Genomic DNA, 25,200 nt, shown 5'->3' with positions numbered 1-25,200 from the left:
ACAGTTTTACTTCTTCTTTTCTGATTTGGATTCCTTTTATTTCTTTTTCTTCTCTGACTGCTGTGGCTGAAACTTCCAAAACTATGTTGAATAACAGTGGTGAGAGTGGGCAACCTTGTCTTCTTCCTGATCTTGGTGGAAATGGTTTCAGTTTTTCACCATTGAAAATGATGTTGGCTGTTGGTTTGTCATATATAGCCTTTATTATGTTGAGGTAGGTTCCCTCTATGCCTACTTTCTGGAGGGTTTTTATCATAAATCACTGTTGAATTTTGTGGAAAGCTTTTTCTGCATCTATTGAGATGATCACATGGTTTTTATCCTTCAGTTGGTTAATATGGTGTATCACCTTGATGGATTTGCATATATTGAAGAATCCTTGCATTCCTGGGATAAACCCCACTTGATCATCGTGTATGATCCTCTTAATGAGCTGTTGGATTCTGTTTGCTAGTATTCTGTTGAGGATTTTTGCATCTATGTTCATCTGTGATATTGGCCTGTAGTTTGATTTTTTGGGGGACACCTTTGTCTGGTTGCGGTATCAAGGTGATGGTGGCCTCGTAGAATGAGTTTGGGGGTGTTCCTCCCTCTGCTATATTTTGGAAGAGTTTCAGAAGGATAGGTGTTAGCTCTTCTCCAAATGTTTGATAGAATTCACCTGTGAAGCCATCTGGTCCTGTGCCTTTGTTTGTTGGAAGATTTTTTTTTTAATTTTTATTTATTTATTTATTTATGACTGTGTTGGGTCTTCATTTCTAAGCGAGGGCTTTCTCTACTTGTGGCAAGTGGGGACCACTCTTCATCGCGGTGCGCAGGCCGCTCACTATCGCGGCCTCTCTTGTTGCGGAGCACAGGCTCCAGACGCGCAGGCTCAGTAATTGTGGCTCACGGGCCTAGTTGCTCTGCGGCATGTAGGATCTTCCCAGACCAGGGCTCAAACCCGTGTCCCCTGCATTGGCAGGCAGATTCTCAACCACTGCGCCACCAGGGAAGCCCTTGTTGGAAGATTTTTAATCACAGTTTCAATTTCAGTGCTTGTGATTGGTCTGTTCATATTTTCTATTTCTTCCCGGTTCAGTCTCAGAAGATTGTGTTTTCTAAGAATTTGTCCATTTCTTCCAGGTTGTGCATTTTACTGGCATATGGTTGCTTGTAGTAATCTCATGATCCTTTGTATTTCTACAGTGCCAGTTGTTAGTTCTCCTTTTTCATTTCTAATCCTATTGATTTGAGTCGTCTCCCATTTTTGCTTGATGGGTCTGGCTAATGGTTTATCAATTTTGTTCATCTTCTCAAAGAATCAGCTTTTAGTTTTATTGATCTTTGCTATCGTTTCCTTCATTTCTTTTTCATTCATTTCGGATCTGATCTTTACGATTTCTTTCCTTCTGCTAACTTTGGGGGTTTTTTGTTCTTCTTTCTCCAATTGCTTTAGGTGTAAGGTTAGCTTGTTTATTTGAGATGTTTCTTGTTTCTTGAGGTAGGACTGTATTGCTATAAACTTCCCTCTTAGAACTGCTTTTGCTGCATCCCATAGGTTTTGGGCCGTCGTGTTTTCATTGTCATTTGTGTCTAGGTATTTTGTGATTTCCTCTTTGATTTCTTCACTGATCTCTTGGTTATTTAGTAGTGTATTGTTTAGCTTCGATGTGTTTGTATTTTTTACAGATTTTTTCCTGTAACTGATATCTAGTCTTATAGCGTTGTGGTTGAAAAAGATACTTAACATGATGTCAATTTTCTTAAACTTACCAAGGCTTGATTTGTGACCCAAGATGTGATCTATCCTGGAGAATGTTCCATAAGCACTTGAGAAGAAAGTGTATTCTGTTGTTTTTGGATGGAATGTCCTATAAGTATCAATTAAGTCCATCTTGTTTAATGTATCATTTAAACCTTATGTTTCATTTATTTTCATTTTGGATGATCTGACCATTAGTGAAAGTAGGGTGTTAAAGTCCCCTACTATGATTGTGTTAGTGTCGATTTCCCCTCTTATGGCTGTTAGCATTTGCCTTATGTATTGAGGTGCTCCTATGTTGGGTGCATAAATATTTACAGTTGTTATATCATCTTCTTGGATTGATCCCTTGATCATTATGCAGTGTCCTTCTTTGTCTCTTGTAATAGTCTTTATTTTAAAGTCTATTTTGTCTGATATGAGAATTGCTACTCCAGCTTTCTTTTGATTTCCATTTGCATGGAATATCTTTTTCCATCCCCTCACTTTCAGTCTGTATGTGTCCCTAGGTCTGAAGTGGGTCTCTTGTAGACAACATATATACAGTTCTTGTTTTTGTATCCATTCAGCCAGTCTATGTCTTTTGGTTGGAGCATTTAATCCAGTTACATTTAACGTAGTTATTGATATTTATGTTCCTATTACCATTTTCTTAATTGTTTTGGGTTTGTTTTTGTAGGTCTTTTCCTTCTCTTGTGTTTCCTGCCTAGAGAAGTTCCTTTAGCATTTGTTGTAAAGCTGGTTTGGTGGTGCTGAATTCTCTTAGCTTTTGCTTGTCTGTAAAGGTTTTAATTTCTCCGTCAAATTTGAACGAGATCCTTGCTGGGTAGAGTAGTCTTGGTTGTAGGTTTTCCCCTTCATCACTTAAAATATGTCCTGCCACTCCCTTCTGGCTTGCAGAGTTTCTGCTGAAAGATCAGCTGTTAACCTTATGGGGATTCCCTTGTATGTTATTTGTTGTTTTTCCCTTGCTGCTTTTAATATTTGTTTTCTGTATTTAATTTTTGATAGTTTGATTAATATGTGTCTTGGCGTGTTTCTCCTTGGATTTTTCCTGTATGGGAATCTCTGCATTTCCTGGAGTTGACTGACTATTTCCTTTTCCATATTAGGGAAGTTTTCAACTATAATCTCTTCAAATATTTTCTCAGTCCCTTTCTTTTTCTCTTCTTCTTCTGGGACCCCTATATTTTGAATGCTGGTGCGTTTAATGTTGTCCCAGAGGTCTCTGAGACTGTCCTCAGTTCTTTTCATTTTTTTTTCTTTATTCTGCTCTGCAGTAGTTATTTCCGCTATTTTATCTTCCAGGTCACTTATCCGTTCTTCTGCCTCAGTTATTCTGCTATCGATTCCTTCTAGAGAATTTTTAATTTCATTTATTGTGGTGTTCATCATTGTTTGTTTGCTCTTTAGTTCTTCTAGGTCCTTGTTAAACATTTCTCGTATTTCCTCCATTCTATTTCCAAGATTTTGAATCATCTTTTCTATCATTACTCTGAATTCTTTTTCAGGTAGACTGCCTATTTCCTCTTCATTGGTTTGGTCTGGTGGGTTTTTACCTTGCTCCTTCATCTGCTGTGTATTTCTCTGTCTTCTCATTTTGCTTAACTTACTGTGTTTGGGGTCTCCTTTTTGCAGGCTGCAAGTTCATAGTTCCTGTTGCTTTTGGTGTCTGCCCCAGTAGGTTAAGGTTGGTTCAGTGGGTTGTGTAGGCTTCCTGGTGGAGGGGACTGGTGCCTGTGTTCTGGTGGATTAGGCTGCATCTCATCTTTCCGGTGGACAGGACCGCATCCAGTGGTGTGTTTTCCGGTGTCTGTGAACTTACTATGATTTTAGGCAGCCTCTCTGCTAATGGGTGGGGCTGTGTTCCTGTCTTGCTAGTTGTTTGGCACAGGGTGTCCAGCACTGTAGCTTGCTGGTCGTTGAGTGGAGCTGGCTCGTAGCGTTGAGATGGAGATCTCTGGGAGAGCTTTCACCGTTTGATATTACGTGGGGCTGGGAGGTCTCTGGTGGACCAATATCCTGAACTCGGCTCTCCCACCTCAGAGACTCAGGCCTGACACCCGGCCGGAGCACTAAGACCCTGTCAGCCACGCAGCTCAGAAGAAAAAGGAGAGGAAGAAAGGGAGAGAGGGAGGGAGGGAGGGAGGAAGGGAGGGAGGGAGGGAGGGAGGGATGAAAGGAAGGAAGGAAGGAAGGGAGGAAGGAGGAAAAAAAATAGAAAATGAAATAATTAAAATAAAAATTTTAAAAATATTAAAAAGAAAAAAAAAAGAAAGAAGAGAGTAACCAAACCAAAAACAAATCCACCAATGATAACAAGCGTGAAAAACTACACCCAAAAAAAACCAAAAAACCGACAGAACCCTAGGACAAATTGTAAAAGCAAAGCTATACAGACAAAAATCACAGAAAGCATACGCATACACACTCACAAAAAGAGAAAAAGGAAAAAATATATATATATATAAAAAAGGAAGAGAGCAACCAATCAATGAACAGATCTACCCATGATAATGAGCTCTAAATACTAAACTAAGATAAACATAAATCCAGAAACAAATTAGATGCAGAAAGCAAACCCCAAGTCTACAGTTGCTCCCAAAGTCCATCACCTCAGTTTTGGGATGATTCATTGTCTATTCAGGTATTCCAGAGATGCAGGGTACATCAAGTTGATTGTGGAGATTTAATCTGCTGCTCCTGCCCAGAGGTGCAAGTCCCATCCCTATCCTTTTGTCTCGATTTTTCCTTTTTTCTTTTGCCCTACCCAGGTAAGTGGGGAGTTTCTTGCCTTTTGGGAGGTCTGAAGTCTTCTGCCAGCGTTCAGCAGGTGTTCTGTAAGATTGTTCCACATGTAGATGTATTTTTGATGTATCTGTCGGGAGGAAGGTGATCTCCACGTCTTACTCCTCTGCCATCTTGAAGGTTCCCCCAAAAATAACTTCTTAACTATTCTTACTTTCAGTTTCTTCCCCTTCTAATCTTTCAAACACTATCCCCAGAGGTCTCTAACACACAAATCTCATTATGGTTACAAGCTTAAAATACAACAATAGGGCCCATTACTCATATATAAAACTCTTAACAATCTGGGCTCTTTGACATCATCCACATATCACAAACTCTACACCCCAACCCCACTGAGTTTGCTCAACCTTCTTCAAGCATACGTCTCTACACCTCTGTACGTACTGCTCCTTCAACCTAGAATGCTCTTCCCTCTATTTCTCCCCTGTTAAATACCTCAGATTCTGCACAAAATTATTCTCTTATCCACACAGTCAACACTCCCACACCAAGGCGTTCCTTTCTCTGGGTGTTAGTACTTGGTAATTTGTATTAACACATATCATACTATAATTATTTGTCTACATGTCTGTCTTCTTCTCCAGACTGTGGAGGTCCTTAAAGAGAGTACCCTTAGTCACCTTTACATCTCCAAAGCGTATGGCTCATGATACACTGAATAAACAAATGAATGGATGGATATAGTGTAGCCACAAGTTTGAAATCATTTGTTTAGAACTTAAAATAATTTAACTTTCACATTATAAATGATGGTTAAGCATCAAGTTCAGCTTATTACATAACATATAATAAGCACTGTACCAACTACAACCAGTGACAACGATAAAATGATTTCAATGACAGTAAAGCATAAGTTAGGAGGATAAAATAAATGTGAAGAAAGGGTATCTGAACACTTTTATTTCATTAGTACCCTGGAGTTAATCCTCCTGGGCATCAGTAACATGTTAATTATTTATATTTAATTTATATAAAAAGTACCTCTTTATAATTCTTCATCTGCAAAAACAACATTATCTCTAAATCAATCATTTCCTTTATATTCTTAATTAGGGAACAACAGTTGTTTTTTCAGGGAGTAAGACAAGGGCTTCATGCTGTTCACACCCATGGATCCTTTGTGAGTAGGATATTTAGCCTACATTAGATACTGTGGCATACTGTATTTTCCAATGATGGCCATATCAATATTCTACAACCACATGCTCTTCTTACAATGTGATACTGACCAGTTCTCCAACATCAGGTGCAGTCTATGTTCCTTCCCCTTGAATCTGGGTAGGCCTATGACTTCCAAGCCTAGATCATAAAAAGCATTATGTATAGCTACACTGCTTCAGCCTAGCTTTCATTATCAATATTTGTGTGTTTTCCCTTCCTTCCTCCTTCTTTTTTTCCGTCTCTCTCTGTCTCTCAGTATACATGCCTTGGGAGCCCTAAGCCATAGGTTAAAAAAATCTTGGATACCCTGAAGCTGCTGTGCTGCAAAGATCTCATGAGAAGGCTAAAAAGAACAGATATATACTAAGATACATGAGGCTTCCAAACACAGGTATCAAGATAAGTGAGTGAGTGATCCTTTAAGATGATTCCAGGCCTCAGCCCCCAAGCAAACCTAGCTAACTCCAAATGAAACCAAGAAAAGCTATCTCCAATTGAACCCTGCCCAGACAGCAGATTCATGAGCCAAATAAGTTTACCACTAAGTTTGGGGATAATCTGTTACACAGCCCTAGTAATAACCTAAAAAGATACCAAGTTCAAACTTGAAGGAGAGCAGCTGATATTTTTAAAAGAGTTGGGTATAGGTGTTGAGTATTTTGTAAAAATAAAAGACTGCTGATGTCTTCTGTGGAAGATTTTATATTCTTTTTTTACAGTAATTAGTTTTTATTATTTTACCTGTGAGTGGATTAGACTCAATGTTAATAAATTATTTACCCTAATAAATATTCATGTATACTTCCATTAGGATGGACACAAAATATAATTTACCCTATCTTCAAAAAAAGGAGCTCTCTATTTCCCCTAAAAGTATAAACATATGAAATCTGGAAATTTATTAAAACTCTAAACAAGCATCAAAAGGTTTGAAAATCAAAGTACAGTAGACCCTTGAACAATTCAGGAGTTGGGGCACCGACCCCTGCACAATTGAAAATTTGAGTAACTTTATAATCAGCCTTATGTATCCATAGTTCCACATCCTCAGGTTCAACCAACCACAGATCGTGTAGTACTACAGTATTTATTTTCAAAACCTCTGTGTATAAGTGGACTGAAGCAGTTCAAATCCATTGTGTTCAAGGACCAACTGTATATACATACAAACATTTATGAACAGGAACATAGACTATATATTATTTATAGTATAGAAAAAATAGAAACAATGATAATAAAAGAACACAAATAAAATTACTGTAAAGACAAATAATGAGATACTATACAGTAGTTATTAAAATACATGTTCCAGAATAACAAATGATATAAGAAATTATTTCCGATATAAGTAATAAAGAAAATCATATCTTCACAATGATCTCTCTTTTATCAGGCAAAAAAAAAAAAAAATCCATGTATGGAAAACAAATGTGAAAGGATACACACAAAAATGTTTACCAGTGACTAGCTCTGAATGCTAATATAAGGAGTGATTTTTATTTTCATTTTTGTGTTTTCCTACAGTTTCCAAATGTTTTATTTTTTAATAGGAATACCATGCAACCATTAAAAGCAAGAAAAAATAAACATTTAAAGCTCCAGAAAAACCTCTGCTGCAGCTTCCTGGTCAATAAATTACAGATCTAAATCTCTCGGTCTAATATTGTATATGCGTGGCAAGCAGATTTTAGGTACAACTAACTACTCTGTCAAATTTTTCTACACTCACTTTTTTCTTAATGATTAAATCATAAAAATGTCTGTCTCTTTACAACAATCTGATCTATTCTTTGACAAATTTTAATCATGATCTCAATTGTGTACAATCAACAGAGCTTCTAAGCCACTAATGATTCTGCAAAGCCTGTATTATAATTCCATTACAAGAATCAGAACGGACTCCTAATACTTTCAAATATTTTCAATACTCTCCTAATACTTTAAAGATCGAAATTTAATCCTTTAAGGCAAAATAGGGTTCTAAACCCCCTTCCCTTCAAGTTATACTTAAATACATTGATAGAACTCTAACAACTTCCCAAAAACAAAGCTCAAGAACATTCATTTTATTTTACTTACTAATGTTTAAATGTAACACTAAACAAGCCTTTCAGCAAATCAATTCACACAGTCACTCTGAGGTTCATTTTATACCTAATTCATTACAGTATGCCCTCAAAAAGAGAATGCTATCAAAAGAAGATAATGGGGGGGGTGAATACGCTGGATTCTATCGACAAGTTATGCATTGCTAACATATGCTTCTTACAAGATGAAATGATCTCTGCCATATTCTTAATACAGAACTTCAGAACCTTAATCACTTATCTCTTCAGATACTACATAGATGTAGAACTATTATTTAGGGAAAATTTGGGGTCTGCTCAAAGATATGCCTATGACTTACCAAAGAAGAATGAAAGTCTTGGTTTTTAGTTTTCAGTATCAACCTCCTCATTTAAAAAGCCAAAGACTATGGACCTCCCCATTAGCAGAATTCAAAGTGTTCACACTCTTACTCTACATCTATCCAGAGATATAAGCCTTGAGTTAATCTAGTTCCAGCACCTATCAAAAGGCCAGGAATAATTAGTAGATAATGATGTTCCAAAGATTTAGCTACAAGGATAATAACTGCAGTACAATTTATAATTTTTTAATTGAAAACAATTCAAAAATATAATGACAGGATAGTGGTTAAATTAAATGTGATACATCCCTACAGTGGAATATAATGCAGTCATTGAAAATGTTTACCCCTGCTTCCCTGGTACTTATGCCTAGTATAGTGTCCAGTACATGTTAAGCACCCAATAAGTATCTACTGAGCAATGCTTTAAACTTGATTTCAGAAAATGTTTATAATACATAGTTAAGTAGAAAAAATAAATTATAAAATAGTATTTTGTGGTTTTCAACCATTAATATTTAAATATTTATTATAGATAGATATACAGCTATGCAGACAAAATAGTAGGATATACACTTAAGTGTTAATTTTAACCGTGTCCAGGTGGTATTCTCTTTGTTCAACTGAATTTTCTAATTTCTTCACAACAATCTAGTATTGATTTAGAAATATTTTTTTAAAACACTTAAACTCAAAATATATCAGAGTCTTGTCCCTATAACAATCAAAACTTTAATCCTTTCAGTGATTTATTTCCCTAGCTGCCTTGAGAGAAAAAGCAATAATATTAACTGCTAACAAGAATTTAATATGCCAATATTCTAAAAAATTCTACATTTTTTTTATAAAGCTATTCTTTTCCTTTTTTTTTTAATTTATTTATTTATTTTTATTTTTTTTTTTAAATTTTATTTATTTATTTATTTTTGGCTGTGTTGGGTCTTCATTTGTGTGCCAGGGCTCCCCCTAGTTGCGGCGAGCGGGGGCCACTCTTCATCGCTGTGCGCAGACCTCTCACTGTCGCGGCCTCTCCCGTTGCGGAGCACAAGCTCCAGACGCACAGGCTCAGCAATTGTGGCTCACGGGCCCAGTTGCTCTGCGGCATGTGGGATCCTCCCAGACCAGGGCTCGAACCCGTGTCTCCTGCATTGGCAGGCAGATTCTCAACCACTGCGCCACCAGGGAAGCCCAAAATTCTACATTTTTAAAGAGCAGTACCACAACTTTATGTGCATATTATGGTTGAACAAATAAGAAAATATACTGTAGATACTGACAGATAGAAAAGTTAAAAATAAGCAAAGAAGGGGACTTCCCTGGTGGTCCAGTGGCTAAGACTCCGCAGGGGGCCGGAGGTTTGATCCCTGGTCAGAGAACTGGATCCCACGTGCTGCAACTAAGAGTTCACAGGCTGCAACTAAAGATCCCACGTGCCGCAACAAATATCTCGCATGCCACAACTAAGACCCGGCACAGCCAAATAAATAAATATTAAAAAATAAATAAATAAGGAAAGAGGGCAGGCTAAAATAAGCCCTGTGGTATTGGATTGGAATCAGAAGTAACAGTACTGAACTCATGGGGGTTTCTTTAGATGTATAGATAAGCAGATAGAGAAATAAATACAGATATGTATATATATGTATGAGTTAGTATACATATATTCTTCTAGTCCTGTCTATTGCGAGAGCCTAGAAATGATGACACCCCAGCAGCAATGAGCACATCTAGCACCCTGACCTGGGTTTCTGAATACTATTCTTGAATTTAAAAAACCAGAGCTCCTTGGAAAGTATCTTATAGTACCAGAAAGTAAGGAAGAGCTCAAAAAAAATAAACAAACATAGGAGCATGTCAAAAGGGCACAAGAGCCATCCTGAAAGAACTTCCAGTGCCAAAGCTGGAATACTTTGATCAACAAAACCAGTAATGACAGTAGTAGATTATAACACACACAATAAAATAAATACCTATAAGTCCATGTTGATATATGTAAATAATTGAATAAATAAGTGAGACAAGAGGGACAGCTGTCCCTTCCAGAAGAATTTTAATAAATATAGAGAGAATGAAGAAAATAGAAAATCACCAATAGAATATCGTATTTTAACTGTTGCAAGCAAGATCCACTGCTAAACGCTAAAACGGTGGGTGAATGTTTAAGAAGAAACAGTAGATTTGCATAGATTCAAAATATCTCTCCCAATACAAACTTCCAATTGTAAGATAAATAAGTACTAGGGATGTAACATACAACATGATAAAGATAATGAACACTGATGTACGTTATAAATAGAAGTTGTTAAAAGAATAAATCCAAAGAGTTCTCATCACAAGGGAAAAAATTTCTATTTCTTTAATGTTGTATCTATATGAGATGATGGATGTTCACTAAACCTACTGTGGTAATCATTTCATGATGTATGTAAGAAAAATCATTATACTGTACACCTTAAACTTATAGGGTGCTATATGTCAATTATACCTCAATAAAACTGGGGGAAAAAACACAAGACAGCTCTCCCAAGATATCTATTTATTAAAGATAAAGAATAACTTTACAATGGAGTAACCATGCAGACACCATCTTAACCAGGTGATCAAGATTGACATCACCAATAATAAGACATATCATCTTATGTACCCCTGATAGGACACACTGAGAAGGGCACACCACTTCTGTGGTATTCTTCTCAAAAAGCCACAACCTTAATCTAATCACACATGATTAGAAACATAAGACAAACCCAAACTGAGGGATTCAACAAAATATTGCCTAGTATTCTTTAAAAGTGTCATGGTCATGAAAGAAAAAAGACAAGAACTGTGATAGACTTAAGGAAATCAATGCAATGTGAGATCCTGAATTGGATCCTAAAACAGAAAAACGACATGAGTGAAAAATTGAAGAAATCCAAATAATGTCTATAGCTTAAAATATACCCATGTTAATTTCTTTATATTGATAACTGTACTATGGTCATGTAAGACATTAACACTGGGGGAAGCTGAGTGAAGGGTAGATGGAAACTGTACTAATTCTGTAAATTTAAAGTTACTTGAAAATTAAGTTTTAAAAAACATTGCTGTACAACTAAAAATAAGAGAAATGTATTTAATCAGTACATTCGTAATACAAATTCATAATACAAATTATGAATTTCTAATGGTGGAGTTTCAGAGCAAGATGCATAAAGCAATGTCCTAAAGCAAAGCATTTCACTTCACTGAAGGTATTAAGCAGATAAGAAGTAGCAGTCAATACAGAGGTATTTAAAACCAGGTATACATACACACAAGTAAACTCAAATTGGATTAAAGACCTAAATGGGGACTTCCCTGGTGGTGCAGTGGTTGAGAATCCGCCTGCCAATGCAGGGGACACGGGTTCAAGCCCTGGTCCAGGAGGCTCCCACACGCCGCAGAGCAACTAAGCCCATGTGCCACAGCTCCTGAGCCTGTGCTCTAGAGCCCGTGAGCCACAACTACTGAGCCCGCATGCCACAACTACTGAAGCCCATGTGCCTAGAGCCCGTGCTCTGCAACAAGACAGGCCACTGCAGTGAGAAGCCCACACACTGCAATGGAGAGTGGCCCCCGCTTGCCACAACTAGAGAAAGCCTGCGCACAGCAATGAAGACCAACCCAATGCAGCCAAAAATAAATAAATAAATAAATAAATAAATAAATTTTTTTGAAAAAAGACCTAAATGTAAGGTCAGATACTATAAAACTCTTAGAGGAAAACATAGGCAGAACACTCCTGACATAAATAGCAGCGATATCTTTTTGGATCCACCTCTTAGAGTAATGAAAATAAAAACAAAAACAAACAAATGGGACCTAATTAAACTTAAAACCTTTTGCACAGCAAAGGAAATCATAAACAAAACGAAAAGACAACCCTCAAAACGGGAGAAAATATTTGCAAATGAAGTGACCAACAACGGATTAATCTCCAAAATATACAAACAGCTAATGCAGCTCAATATCAAAAAAACAAACAACCCAATCAAAAACACAAACAGGGACTTCCCTGGCGGTCCAGTGGTTAAGACACCACGCTTCCAATGTAGGGGGCGGGGGTTCAATCCCTGGACAGGGAACTAAGATCCCACATGCCATGTGGTGTGGCCAAAATAATAAAAATAATAATAATAATAATATTTTTTAAATGGGAGGAAGATCTAAATGTACATTTTTCCCATTTTTCCAAAGAAGACATACAGATGGCCAAAAAGCACATGAAAAGATGCTCAACATCACTAATTATTAGAGAAATGAAAATCAAAACTACAATGACGTATATCACCTCACACCAGTCAGAATGGCCATCATCAAAAAATCTACAAACAATAAATGCTGGAGAGGGTGTGGAGAAAAGGGAACCCTCTTGCACTGTTGGTGGGAACGTAAACTGATACAGCCACTATGGAGAACAGTATGCAGGTTTCTTAAAAAACTAAAAATAGAACTACCATATGACCCAGCAATCCTGCTACTGGGCATATACCCTGAGAAAACCATAATTCAGAAAGAGTCATATACCACAATGTTCACTGCAGCTCTATTTACGATAGCCAGGACATGGAAGCAAACTAAGTGTCCATCCACAGATGAATGGATAAAGAAGATGTGGTACTATATACAATGGAATATTACTCAGCCATAAAAAGAAATGAAATTGAGTTATTTGTAGTGAGGTGGATGGACCTAGAGTCTGTCATACAGAGTGAAGTAAGTCAGAAAGAGAAAAACAAATACTGTATGCTAACACATATATATGGAATCTTAAAAAAAAAAAAATGGTTCTGGGCTTCCCTGGTGGCGCAGTGGTTGAGAATCTGCCTGCTAATGCAGGGGACACGGGTTCGAGCCCTGTTCTGGGAAGATCCCACATGCCACGGAGCAGCTGGGCCCGTGAGCCACAACTACTGAGCCTGCGCGTCTGGAGCCTGTGCCCCGCAACGGGAGGGGCCGCGATAGTGAAAGGCCCGCGCACCGCGATGAAGAGCGGTCCCCGCACCGCGATGAAGAGTGGCCCCCGCTTGCCGCAACTAGAGAAAGCCCTCGCACGAACCGAAGACCCAACACAGCCAAAAATAAATAAATAAATAAATAAAGTAGCTATTAAAAAAAAAAAAGAGCAATGATAATTTCATTTAAAAAAAAAATGGTTCTAAAGAACCTAGGGGCAGGACAGGAATAAAGACACAGACGTAGAAAATGGACTTGAGGACACGGGGAGGGGGAAGTAAGCTGGGACGAAGTGAGAGAGTGGCATGGACACATATACACTACCAAATGTAAAACTGATAGCTAGTGGGAAGCAGCCACATAGCACAGGGGGATCAGCTCGGTGCTTTGTGACCACCTAGACAGGTGGGAGAGGGAGGGTGGGAGGGAGACACAAGAGGGATGAGATATTGGGATATATGTATATGCATAGCTGATTCACTTTATTATAAAGCAGAAACTAATACACCACTGTAAAGCAATTATACTCTAATAAAGATGTTATAAATAAATAAAGAAAGAAATACTGAATGAAGATGGCCTCAGTGGCCAAGATGTTAGCTAAACTGTGACCTTTGGGTTAGACAGATAATGTTTGTTAAGTGTGCTGTAGTCCATATATATATATGCCCTGTATTGATGTTTCCTGGTTGGCATTAACTTAATATGAAAAATTCATCCTTTATTATGAAAAAAAAAAATCTACAAACAATAAATGCTGGAGAGGGTGTGGAAAAAAAGGGAACATTCTTGCACTGTTGGTGGGAATGTAAATTGATACAGCCACTATGGAGAACAGTATGGAGGTTCCTTAAAAAACTAAAAACAGAACTACCATGTGACCCAGCAATCCCACTACTGGGCATATACCCTGAGAAAACCATAATTCAGAAAGAATCATGTACCACAATGTTCACTGCAGCTCTATTTACAATAGCCAGGACATGGAAGCAACCTAAGTGTCCATCGACAGAGGAATGGATAAAGAAGATATGGTACATATATACAATGGAATACTACTCAGCCATAAAAAAGAACAAAATAATGCCATTTGCAGCAACACAGATGGACCTAGAGATTGTCACACTAAGTAAAGTAAGTCAGACAGAGAAAGACAAATATCATATGATATTGCTTATATGTGGCACCTAAAAACTGGTACAGGGCTTCCCTGGTGGCACAGTGGTTGAGAGTCTGCCTGCTAATCCAGGGGACACGAGTTCGAGCCCTGGTCTGGGAGAATCCCACATGCCGCGGAGCAACTAGGCCCGTGAGCCACAACTACTGAGCCTGCGCATCTGGAACCTGTGCTCCGCAACAAGAGAGGCCGCGATAGTGAGAGGCCCGTGCACCGCGATGAAGAGTGGGCCCTGCTTGTCACACAGATGTAGAAAACAAACTTATGGTTACTAGAAGAGAAAGGGGTGGGGGGAGGGATAAACTGGGAGACTGGGATTGTCATATACACACTACTACACATAAAATAGATAACTAATAAGTTCCCTGTATAGCACAGGGAACTCTACTCCATACTCTGTAATGACCTATACAGGAAAAGAATCTAAAAAAGAGTGGATATATGTATAACTGATTCATTTGCTGTACACCTAAAACTAACACAACCTTGTAAATCAACTATACTCCAATAAAAATTCTTAAAAATCAAATACATAAATAATAAAACTGGGTATAATAGCAATGTAAAATTTCTTTTTTAACTCCCTCATCTACCTCACTTAAGCTAAATCCAGAATTTTTTTGGCTGCATGGCACAGCTTGTGGGATCTTAGTTCCCCGACAAGGGATCGAACCCAGGCCCATAGCAGTGAAAGCATGGAGTCCTAACCACTGAACCGCCTGGGAATTCCCTAAATCCAGAATTTTTTCTTTTTTTTCTTTCTTTCTTTATTTATTTTTGGCGGGGGGCTGTGTTGGGTCTTCATTGCTGCGCGTGGGCTTTCTCTAGTTGCAGCGAGTGGGGGCTATTCTTTACTGCGGTGTGTGGGCTTCTCTTGTTGCGGAACACGGGCTCTAGGAGCGTGGGCTTCAGTAGTTGTGGCACACAGGCTCTAGAGTGCAGGCTCAGTAGCTGTGGCGCACGGGCTTAGTTGCTCTGCGGCATGTGGGATCTTCCCGGACCAGGGATAGAACCCGTGTCCCCCGCATTGGCAGGTGGATTCTTAACCACTGCACCACCAGGGAATTCCCAGAATTTTAAATGAAGAAACCACACCCCACAAGTCTGAAGTAAGCCAAGGTAGAAAAAGAGTATCCAAAGCCATGCTCTCTGTGTGGTCTTGTAAGGTACTCTTGATTCCTCTCACAGCCCTCCTTTATGATTTCTTCTTCTCCTTCTTTGTTCCAAAAAATACACCAAATTAAAGTCCTCCGTGTATAATTAGAATGTTTCAGAGAAAAGTCTCTAATAAATTATTATAATGTAAATCAAGGTACTATGGCATTTAAATCACAAAATTCTATAGGAAAAGAAGATTATCTTTCTAAAAACACAGATTAAATTTTTTTAAACATCTCCTATGTAGATAGAAACTTCATTTTACTTGTTTTGCTACTCTTGGCTTATATAAAAGAAATAAATAAATGAAGAAAAAAGTATGTTTAAAAGGACATACATATTCCAAACAGCAAATTTCAGCACATGACTTGAATACAGCTCTTCAACAGCTACAGTATCATAAATGAATGAACCTCAGGTGCTCCAATATATTCAGTCATCAAAGAAATGAGTTCTGTTCTATATAAATCTAAAATAAGACTTGGAAAGTATACTGGAAAATTTTACAATGATTTAAACAAGGCTGGTCCCAGAAAGGGTTTCCTAGCTAACCCTTGGTTAATTAGGATATACCATTCCCCCAAAAACACTGATTAATTATGGATTTACAGTATTTTCTTTAAATTTTTATTAAAAAGACAAATACCAAAATACTTTCAATATTATTAACTCTTAAGATAATGCAAAGGTTAAGAGCAAAACTAATACATACCTTATGTAACTCCAAAGATGAAGGCTTTTTCCTTTTCCCTTCTGTGACAATTTCTACAAAGACATGGTAAAAATTATCATTTAACATTAAATGAGATAACATAACAGAATAAATCTTTTCAGTTATCTTTTGTTTCAAATTAACTTCTTGTTACATTTACAATTTACATTGATACATTTTACAGAACCTGAAGGACTAAAGGTCAAAAATAATCAAAGAGTAGCAGATTCTCACAAAATTTCTCAATTAAACAATATACATATGATGACAATTGAAAAAAGAAAGAAAGTTGGTTCTAAGAACTCAATAAAAAATTCCTTGGCAAAAATCCTAGTATCCAGTAGGTCTTCGATCTATGTTGGTTGAACTATAAGACCAGATAAATTCTTATAATGGTGGGTGGGGGGCCACAGGGGAGAACAGAAGGTGAGGGCTACATATCTAAGCATTTATGCAACAGAGAACAGCTTGTCTTTCCTCACCAACATTTTTCAGACTTCTATAGGATTTTCTTTTATGATTCTTTCATTCAGTCAGCAAATAATTACTGAATGTCTATCATGTGTCTGGCACTGTGCTAGCCAGTGGGTATAGTGTAGTGAGCAAATTAAACACAGCCTAAGTCTTCCTGGAACTTACAATTCACTGAAATTTCTCACAAATTTCATAATAAAAATGAAAGGTAGAGACCCACACAAATGTGATCACCTATTTATGACAAACACACCACTGAAATTCAGTGGAAAAGGGATGATCTTTTCCATGAGTAATGCTGACACAATTTGATAACCAAACAAGGTAAACAAATAATAAACATCACACTATATCAAAAATTATTTTTAAATTGATCATAGATTTAAATGTCAAAGACAAATAAAGCTTCTAGAATAAAAATGAGGGGAATACCTTCATGACCTTGGGGTTGGCAAGGATCTCTCAAACAAGACTCAAGTAGTACTAATCCATAAAGGAAAGGATTAATAAACTCAACTTCATTAAAATTAAAAATTTCTGTTCACCAAACCTCATCGAGTGAGAAGGCAAACCACAGACCGGAAGATTATTTATAATTCATGTATCTATGTACAGCATGGTGACTATAGTTATTAATACTGTATAATACATATATCTGTCAAAGGACTCATAACCAGAACACATAAAGAACTCCTATAAAGCAAAGGCAAGACAACCCAATCTTCAAAATGGGAAAAAGCCTTGAATAGGTACTCCATAAAAAAGAATGTCCAAATGGCCAATAAACATATGAAAATATGCTCAATTTCATTATTACTAGGGAAGTGCAAACTAAAATGGCAAGAGAATACCATTATACAGCCCTTGGAAAGGGTAAAATTAAAAAGAATGACAATACCAAGTATTGGTAAGAGACTGGAAGTCTCATATACTGCTGGTGGAAGTGTAAATGAATACATCTACTTTGCCAGTCAGTATCTACTAAAAGTTAGACACCTGCCTACTCAATGTCCAACAATTACATTTCTAGATATTTAATCAAGAGAAATGAGTGCCTGTGTCCACCAAAAGGCATGTATAAGAATGTTAAGTTATCTTTGTTCTTAATAGCCAAAAACTAAAAACAATCCAAATGTCCATCACAGGAGCATGGATAAACCTTTTCATACAATAGAAAACTACAAGCTTTACACAGTGGCAGTATCGTAGCCAATGAGGTTTATCCGAGGTGCAATTATTGCTAGTTGAAAACTACATAGTAATAAAAAAGAATGAATTACTGCTGTGCACAACATGGATACATCTCACAGACATTATGTTCAGAGCAAAACAGATGCAGAAGAATGTATGATTCTATTTATGTGGAATTTAGGAACAGGTAAAACAAATCTATGTTGATACTAGTTAGGATAGTGCAAATACCCGAGCAGGGAAAAACTACGGACTGACTGGGATGGGATATAAGTTAGCCTTCTGAGATGCTAGAAATGTTCCGTAACTTGATCTAGGTGACAGTTATATAAGTGTATGTACACAAGTATAAAAAATCATGAAACTAAAGATACTGTACTGTGCCGTATGTAATATCTCAACTTAAAAAATAAAAAAACCTTTAAAATAACAGTTATAATGAATGGGCTATAGCTTATCCAGAAATCTATATAGCTGAAATAATTTCTCTCATTTCATGAAAATAGCATGTATTTCACCATATGCATTTCCTCGAGCAATCACTGATGTAAAAATTATTTTAACTTCTATACTTAAGCTTTCGATAGATTTAAATAATTTTCAATAAAGTAGCATTTCTCAGACTACCAAAAATATATAACATTTAGATAAATGGTAAGAAAACCTTTCTTATATAAATTCACTTTCTAGTCAACTTTCAATTTAATAAAACATATGTATTTTTTAAAAAGGAATATCAGTTGCTTAAATCACAGACAGACTCATTGAGTTAAAAATGCTTCTATCTGGGCTTCCCTGGTGGCGCAGTGGCTGAGAATCTGCCTGCCAATGCAGGGGACACGGGTTCGAGCCCTGGTCTGGGAAGATCCCACATGCCGCGGAGCAACTAGGCCCATGAGCCACAACTACTGAGCCTGCGCGTCTGGAGCCTGTGCTCCGCAACAAGAGAGGCCGCGACAGTGAGAGGCCCATGCACCGCGATGAAGAGTGGCCCCCACTCTCCGCAACTAGAGAAAGCCCACACACAGAAACGAAGACCCAACACAGCCAAAAATAAATAAATAAAGTGTAAAATTTAAAAAAAAAATGCTTCTATCCTACTTTGCAGAATGTTTTTGCACATTTCTTTTAGTTACTACTATTGTGACTTCCCAAAATTTTAGGGGTTTTATAACTGAGTTGCTCCATCTCATACTAGATTGGTAATGGAGCATTTTAATAAATGATGCACCGCTGCTTGTGACTGTCTGGTATAGCACAGTGCTCTAGAGTAAAAATATTAAAGTCCAACAACCTAAATTTATATCTTGGCTTACTAGCTGTGACTTCTCTGAGACTCAGTGTCTCATCTCTAAAAAGGGGAGAATATCCAGCTTTTCAATTGCTAAGATTAAAGTGACATAGTCTAGTCTCCCAAAAGAAATAAAAGCAAAAATAAACAAATGGGACCTAATCAAACTTAAAAGCTTTTGCACAGCAAAGGAAACCATCAACAAAACGAAAAGACAACCTACAGAATGGGAGAAAATATTTGCAAACGATGTGACTGACAAGAGCTTAATTTCCAAAATATACAAACAGCTCATACAACTCAATATAAAAAATAAATAAATAAATAAAACAAAACCACCCAATCAAAAAATGGGCAGAAGACCTAAGAAGACATTTCTCCAAAGAAGACATGCAGATGGCCAAAAGGCACATGAAAAGATGCTCAATGTCGCTAATTAATAGAGAAATGGAAATCAAAACCACAATGAGTTATCACCTCACACCAGTCAGAATAACTATCATGGAAAAGTCTACAAATAATAAATGCTGGAGAGGGTGTGGAGAAAAGGGAACCCTCCTACACTGTTGGTGGGAATGTAAGTTGGTACCACCACTATGGAAAACAGTATGGGGGTTCCTTTAAAAACAAAAAATGGGGACTTCCCTGGTGGTCCAGTGGTAAAGAATCCTCCTTTCAATGGAGGGGACATGGGTTCGATCCCTGGTTGGGGAAATAAGATCCCACATGCCAGAGGGCCACATCTACTGAGCTCGCATGCCTCAACGAGAGAGCCCACGTGTCACAAACTACAGAGTCCACGTGCTCTGGACCCCACACGCCACAACTACAGAGCCCACATGCCCTGGAACCCGCACACCAAAACTAGAGAGAAGAGAAGCCTGAACACCACAACAAAGACCCCACATGCTGCAACTAAGACCCAACACAGCCAAAATAAATAAATAAAATAAATATTTTTAAAAATAATTAAAAAATAAAAACAAAAAATAGAGGGGCTTCCCTGGTGGCGCAGTGGTTAAGAATCCACCTGCCAATGCAGGGGACATGGGTTCGAGCCCTGGTCCAGGAAGATCCCACATGCTATGGAGCAACTAAGCCCATGCGCCACAGCTACTGAGCCTGCGCTCTAGGGCCCGCGAGCCACAACTACTGAAGCCCGCGTGCCACAACTATTGAAGCTCACGCGCCTAGAGCCCATGCTCTGCAACGAGAAGCTACTGCAATGAGAAGCCCATGCACTACAACAAAGAGTAACCCCCGCTCCCGGCAACTAGAGAAAGCCCGCACGCAGCAACAAAGACCCAACGCAGACAAAAATAATACAATAAATAAATTAAATTAAAAAACAAACAAACAAAAAATAGAGCTACCGTGATTCAGCAATCCCACTCCTGGGCATATATCCAGAAAAGACAAAAACTCTAATTCAAAAAGATACATGCACCCCAATGTTCATAGCAGCACTATTTATAATAGCCAAGACATGGAAGCAACCTAAGTGTCCATCAACAGATGACTGGATAAAGGAGATGTGGTGTGTGTACACACACACACACACACACACACACACACACACATATATATACACATATAATGGAATATTACTCAGCCATAAAAAAGAATGAAATATTGCCATTTGCAGCAACATGAATGGACCTAGAGAATATCATATTAAGTGAAATAAGTCAGAAAAAGATAAATATTATATGATATCACTTGTATGCAGAATGTAAAAATTAATACAAATGAATCTGAATACCAAACAGGAACAGACTCAGACATAGAAAACAAACTTATGGTTACCAAAGGGGAAAGAGAGTGGGCGGAACGATAAATTACAAGTACGAGATTAACAGATACAAACTACTACACATAAAATAGATTTATTGTATAAAACAGGGAACAATATTCAATATCTTGTAATACCTATAATGGAAAATAATCTGAAAAACATATATATAGCTGAATCACTTTGCTGTACACTTGAAACTAACACAATAAATCAACTATATTTCAAAATAAAGGGAGATCGTCTATATTAAAGTATTTAGAGTATGTCTGGCAAATACTGCAAAATAAATATCTATTATTATTACAATATTTTATACTAAAATACCCCTCTTTAAGAAAGTTTAATGTATTTACATTAGCATACAGAAAAATCGCTCTGATTATTCCCATTATATATATATGTCAAATAATCAGAAAGCATGACTTTTTCCCAAGGAGCTTGTGGAACCATTCATTCATATATTACATAAACATTTATTTTAAATAACAGTAATTACCATTGCCAAGCACTATGCTAAGTACTTTACACAAATTATTTTATTTAATCTTACAAAAGTCTTGTGAGTTCAGTAATGGCATTATCTCCATTTTATAGATGAAGAATTTAGGTTTGAAAAATCCAAATAACTTGCCCAAGGTCACCATGTTAATCCATCACTGGTCTGATTCCAGAGGTGGAATTCTTAACCAGAACACTCTAGGCATGCTGGATGCTATGAGGATAGGAAATGAATAAAACAGTCCTTGTCACATAGTTAACAGTATAACAGCAGAGATTAAACAATTCAGCAAGCTAGAATATATGATGGAATCTGGTGAACATCAAATAAGAGGTGCAAACACCCATGGAAGTTCAAAAATAGGAATATTTTTTAAGTTTGAGTTAATTAGGAGATAATTCTTGAAAAGGCACAATTGAACTGGGCTTTGAAGTAAGTTTTAGATAACAAGTTTTAGACAGGGAGAAATGGGTGGAAGGACAGTGCAATGCTAAGTGCAGCCAAGAAGTGAGTTATCAATATAGGTACATGTGATGAAGCAGCTCACATTAGCCAGCCTCCTAAATTATTGAAGACTCACATTAGAGTTATACATCTGAGAGGCAGGTTTGAGACAGCACCATCACAGCAAAGTTCCAGTCTGAATCTTTAGAGCTACTCAGTCCTATACATAACCCACTCCCTGTGTTACCATATCCCCCCTCTAATCTACTTTCCAATCCTCTGCCTTCTATCACCAGGCCTGGGAATCACATTCACCACCCTAGATTTCAATCCCTACAGCTTATTACCTTGCTATTCTCTCATCTCTTAGGTAATGCCACTCTACCCTTTCCACTACATTCTTTTTTTTTTTTAATTTGACCCTTGAGTACATGTCTTTTTAATATTCTCTGTTTTGTTTTCCTTTTTATTGAGGTATAGTTTTCATCTACACTCTTCTCTAGCTCTTCCCCAGCCCACCAAATTCCTTTCCAAAGTCAATACAATTTCCTTAAATTCTGAATCTTCTCCTTGAACATTTCCTCCACCTTAGTTTAACTGAACACTTTTTATTACATAAATTATACATCATACATCTTTTTATTTACTACACTATTTTTTTAAGACTCTCTCAAGAAGAGTCTTCTCCCACTTACAAAAACAGGGGAAGGGATTAACAACCTCCTGCCCCAGCCACCACTTCCAATTAATATTCATCCTTATTGCAATAATTCCTCCTTTAAAATTCCCAAAACTTGTATGTATTATTACCTCACCCATACTGTAATTGCCATGTACTGACCCAAGACCCTCTCCAACATTCCTAGAATATTCTGATACTTGATTCATAGTTTTCTTCTCTATCATTAAAACCTACCATCATACCGAAGCTCTAAAATTTTCATAAATCAAATCACTCAATACAATGGACTCAATTTACTCTAGTCCAACAAACTTCTTCACATCACATTCCCATTTCAACAACATGCATTCACAAATGGATTTAACAGGGTTACACTTCTCAAGCTCACAAATGTGAACCTCTCATTCTACAACATACTGTCCTTTAACCCTTCCATTTCCTCACTCGCACTGATCCCATTTTTTACCCCCACATCGTATAATACCCTTTAACCCTAAGTAAAACTAAATTCTTTTATTCCCCCCAAATTCTTGCTCCTAGACTAATTAGCACTGCTAAAGAAAGTCACATAATTGTAGTAACCACAACTGGTACTATCTACAGACTCACACGTGTTTTAACAAATACTTTTTCAAAATTAGTTAACAGCTCTTTTATTCATCATCCCTAATTGACCTCCTACTCTGTTTTGAGCTCCCAATACCACTTGAAAGTCCCTCTTTCTCAAAAGATGATCTTGCCTATTTCACTTAGAAGCCATGATTGCAATATCCTTAACTTCTCAAAATTTATCTATATCTTTATCCATCTTCCCACCTTTATGCAAGTCTTATTTAACAAACTGTCCTGAGTCTATCCTCCCCCATTTCTTCTAAGACCTCACCCTATCAATTATCTCCTACCTGATATCGTTCTCTCTCCACTGAACCCTTTCCCATGCCATACAAACCTGATTTTTATAGTCTTTTTTAAATAATCCTTTCTACCTAATTTCATACTCAAGCTTGTTCCAAAATCTCTCCTTCACATCTCATCTTCTATTTCCTCACCACCACTCATTCATTTAGCCTCTTGAAATCTGGCTTTTGTCCCTACTGCTCTACTAAAATCAGTGGTAAAAAAAAAAGTGACCTACTAATTGCCAAATCCAGCATCCTCATACTGCTTTAACTCTCTGATTTACATTGCATTCACTCTCCCTTGCTTCCCAAACCTATCAAACTCCTTCTAATCTGCCTAACTGCTCACCAGTGTCTCTTCCTCCTTACCTTGAACTTAAATATATGTGATTCAAGACTTTTCTCACTGCATACTTTTTCTGTGGGTAATTCTATCCATTCCAATGGCTTCAGCTAACATCACTGCAAATAAAGTAGTTTTACCATGATTAATTGTAGATTCTGGTTTTGAACTTCAGTTATGGTTCATCAGACACTGCATAATATGCAGCCATCACCTAGACCTACTGAAAAAAGAAAGGTGTATCATCATGGGACACTAGATCCTCAAGCTGAAACTGGGGGAGGAGGGAAGAGTTTCAAAATCAAGCAAGTTTGAAAAACACTGCACGTTCAGTCAATCTCTTGGAGAGGCAGAGGTACAGTAGCATAGCAAAAGCTCTGAAAAATCCTGCAGTAAATAATATCTTCTTATAACTACAGTTGTCCCATTTATTTGTCCATGAAACCTTTTTTCCAAGTAAGGCTCACTAACATCCTATGACAGTAAAAAAGATTAAAATTATATGTTTTGTAATCAGAAAGACCAGATTTTGAATCCTGGTTCTGCTTCTTGTATTGCTAACAGTTGCTTACCCTCCCTAAATTCCAGGTTCCTCATCTGTATATCAGAAATAATAATAACCACCTCAGAAGGTTTTTGAAAGAATTATAACGTTTGCAAAATTCTTAGCACGCTGTTTAGTACCTAAGTACTATAAAAAATTATCTATCCTTAACTGCAAATGAGAACGAACACAGATCTCCAAGGTTGTTGCCTGAACAGTTGATAACTTGAAATTTACATCAACTTTTCTGTTTTAATTCAAAAATTCATTTGGAAGTTGTGATCTATGACTCTAATATATCTGTTATACTTCTGTTGTTGTTGTTAAACATTTCTAATGGTCATTCTCCCTTGAATGACCCATGCACTTTATTATTTCATTCAACTGTCACTAGACCTGTCTCTGGTGCCAATAATTTTTTATCTGTGTCCCCATCTAATTCACTGCTTTGACATGCTGGAAACTTGGAAATAAGATACTCATCTTTATTGGGGTAATAAATAACTTAAACACATAGATTCAATATAATAGGAAGAAAGCCTTCAGAAGCTTCTCATGAGTGAACTTTAACATACAAACCATGTGATTTCTCCTCTCATGCTTAGAGGTGTTTTATGCTTGATTCCTGATTCATGGCCACATTCCAGAAAAGTAGGGTAATCAGAGTTTTTGTGGTTCTTCTACTTACAGAATTTTTCTTTATTAACTCATTTTAAACAATAAACGCAATGCATGTTAACATAACTAAAATATTTTTTAAATAACTTTAGTTTCAAAACATTGAGAAGAATGGCATTATTTTACTTTTTGCAACTCTCTTTAACATCTGACTTAATAAAAGACAGATGATTTCCTCTATATGCTTCTGCATTCAATTTGCTGTGATAC

General features: G+C 37.1%; 1 protein-coding gene and 1 pseudogene across 9 annotated transcripts in view; one reads left to right on the top strand and one right to left on the bottom strand.

The window, feature by feature from the left end:
* SENP7 (SUMO specific peptidase 7) overlaps positions 1 to 25,200 on the bottom strand; it is a 152,454-nt gene that overhangs the window by 124,653 nt on the left and 2,601 nt on the right. For 8 of the 9 annotated variants that reach the window (XM_057545771.1, XM_057545776.1, XM_057545773.1 and 5 more), the window contains exon 2: positions 16,151 to 16,203. In XM_057545771.1, coding sequence (XP_057401754.1) covers positions 16,151 to 16,203 — 53 coding nt within the window. Of the gene's footprint in view, positions 1 to 5,784; positions 5,855 to 16,150; positions 16,204 to 25,200 lie in introns of all 9 variants that reach the window. The other variant, XM_057545775.1, reaches the window with a different exon arrangement.
* On the top strand, positions 17,808 to 17,890 carry LOC114236032 (U4 spliceosomal RNA; annotated as a pseudogene).

This window comes from Balaenoptera acutorostrata, chromosome 4 (assembly GCF_949987535.1).
Source record: "Balaenoptera acutorostrata chromosome 4, mBalAcu1.1, whole genome shotgun sequence".
Taxonomy (NCBI): domain Eukaryota; kingdom Metazoa; phylum Chordata; class Mammalia; order Artiodactyla; family Balaenopteridae; genus Balaenoptera; species Balaenoptera acutorostrata.
The sequence above is the reverse complement of the archived record's forward strand: the minus strand, read 5'-3'. Positions and strand labels throughout refer to the sequence as shown.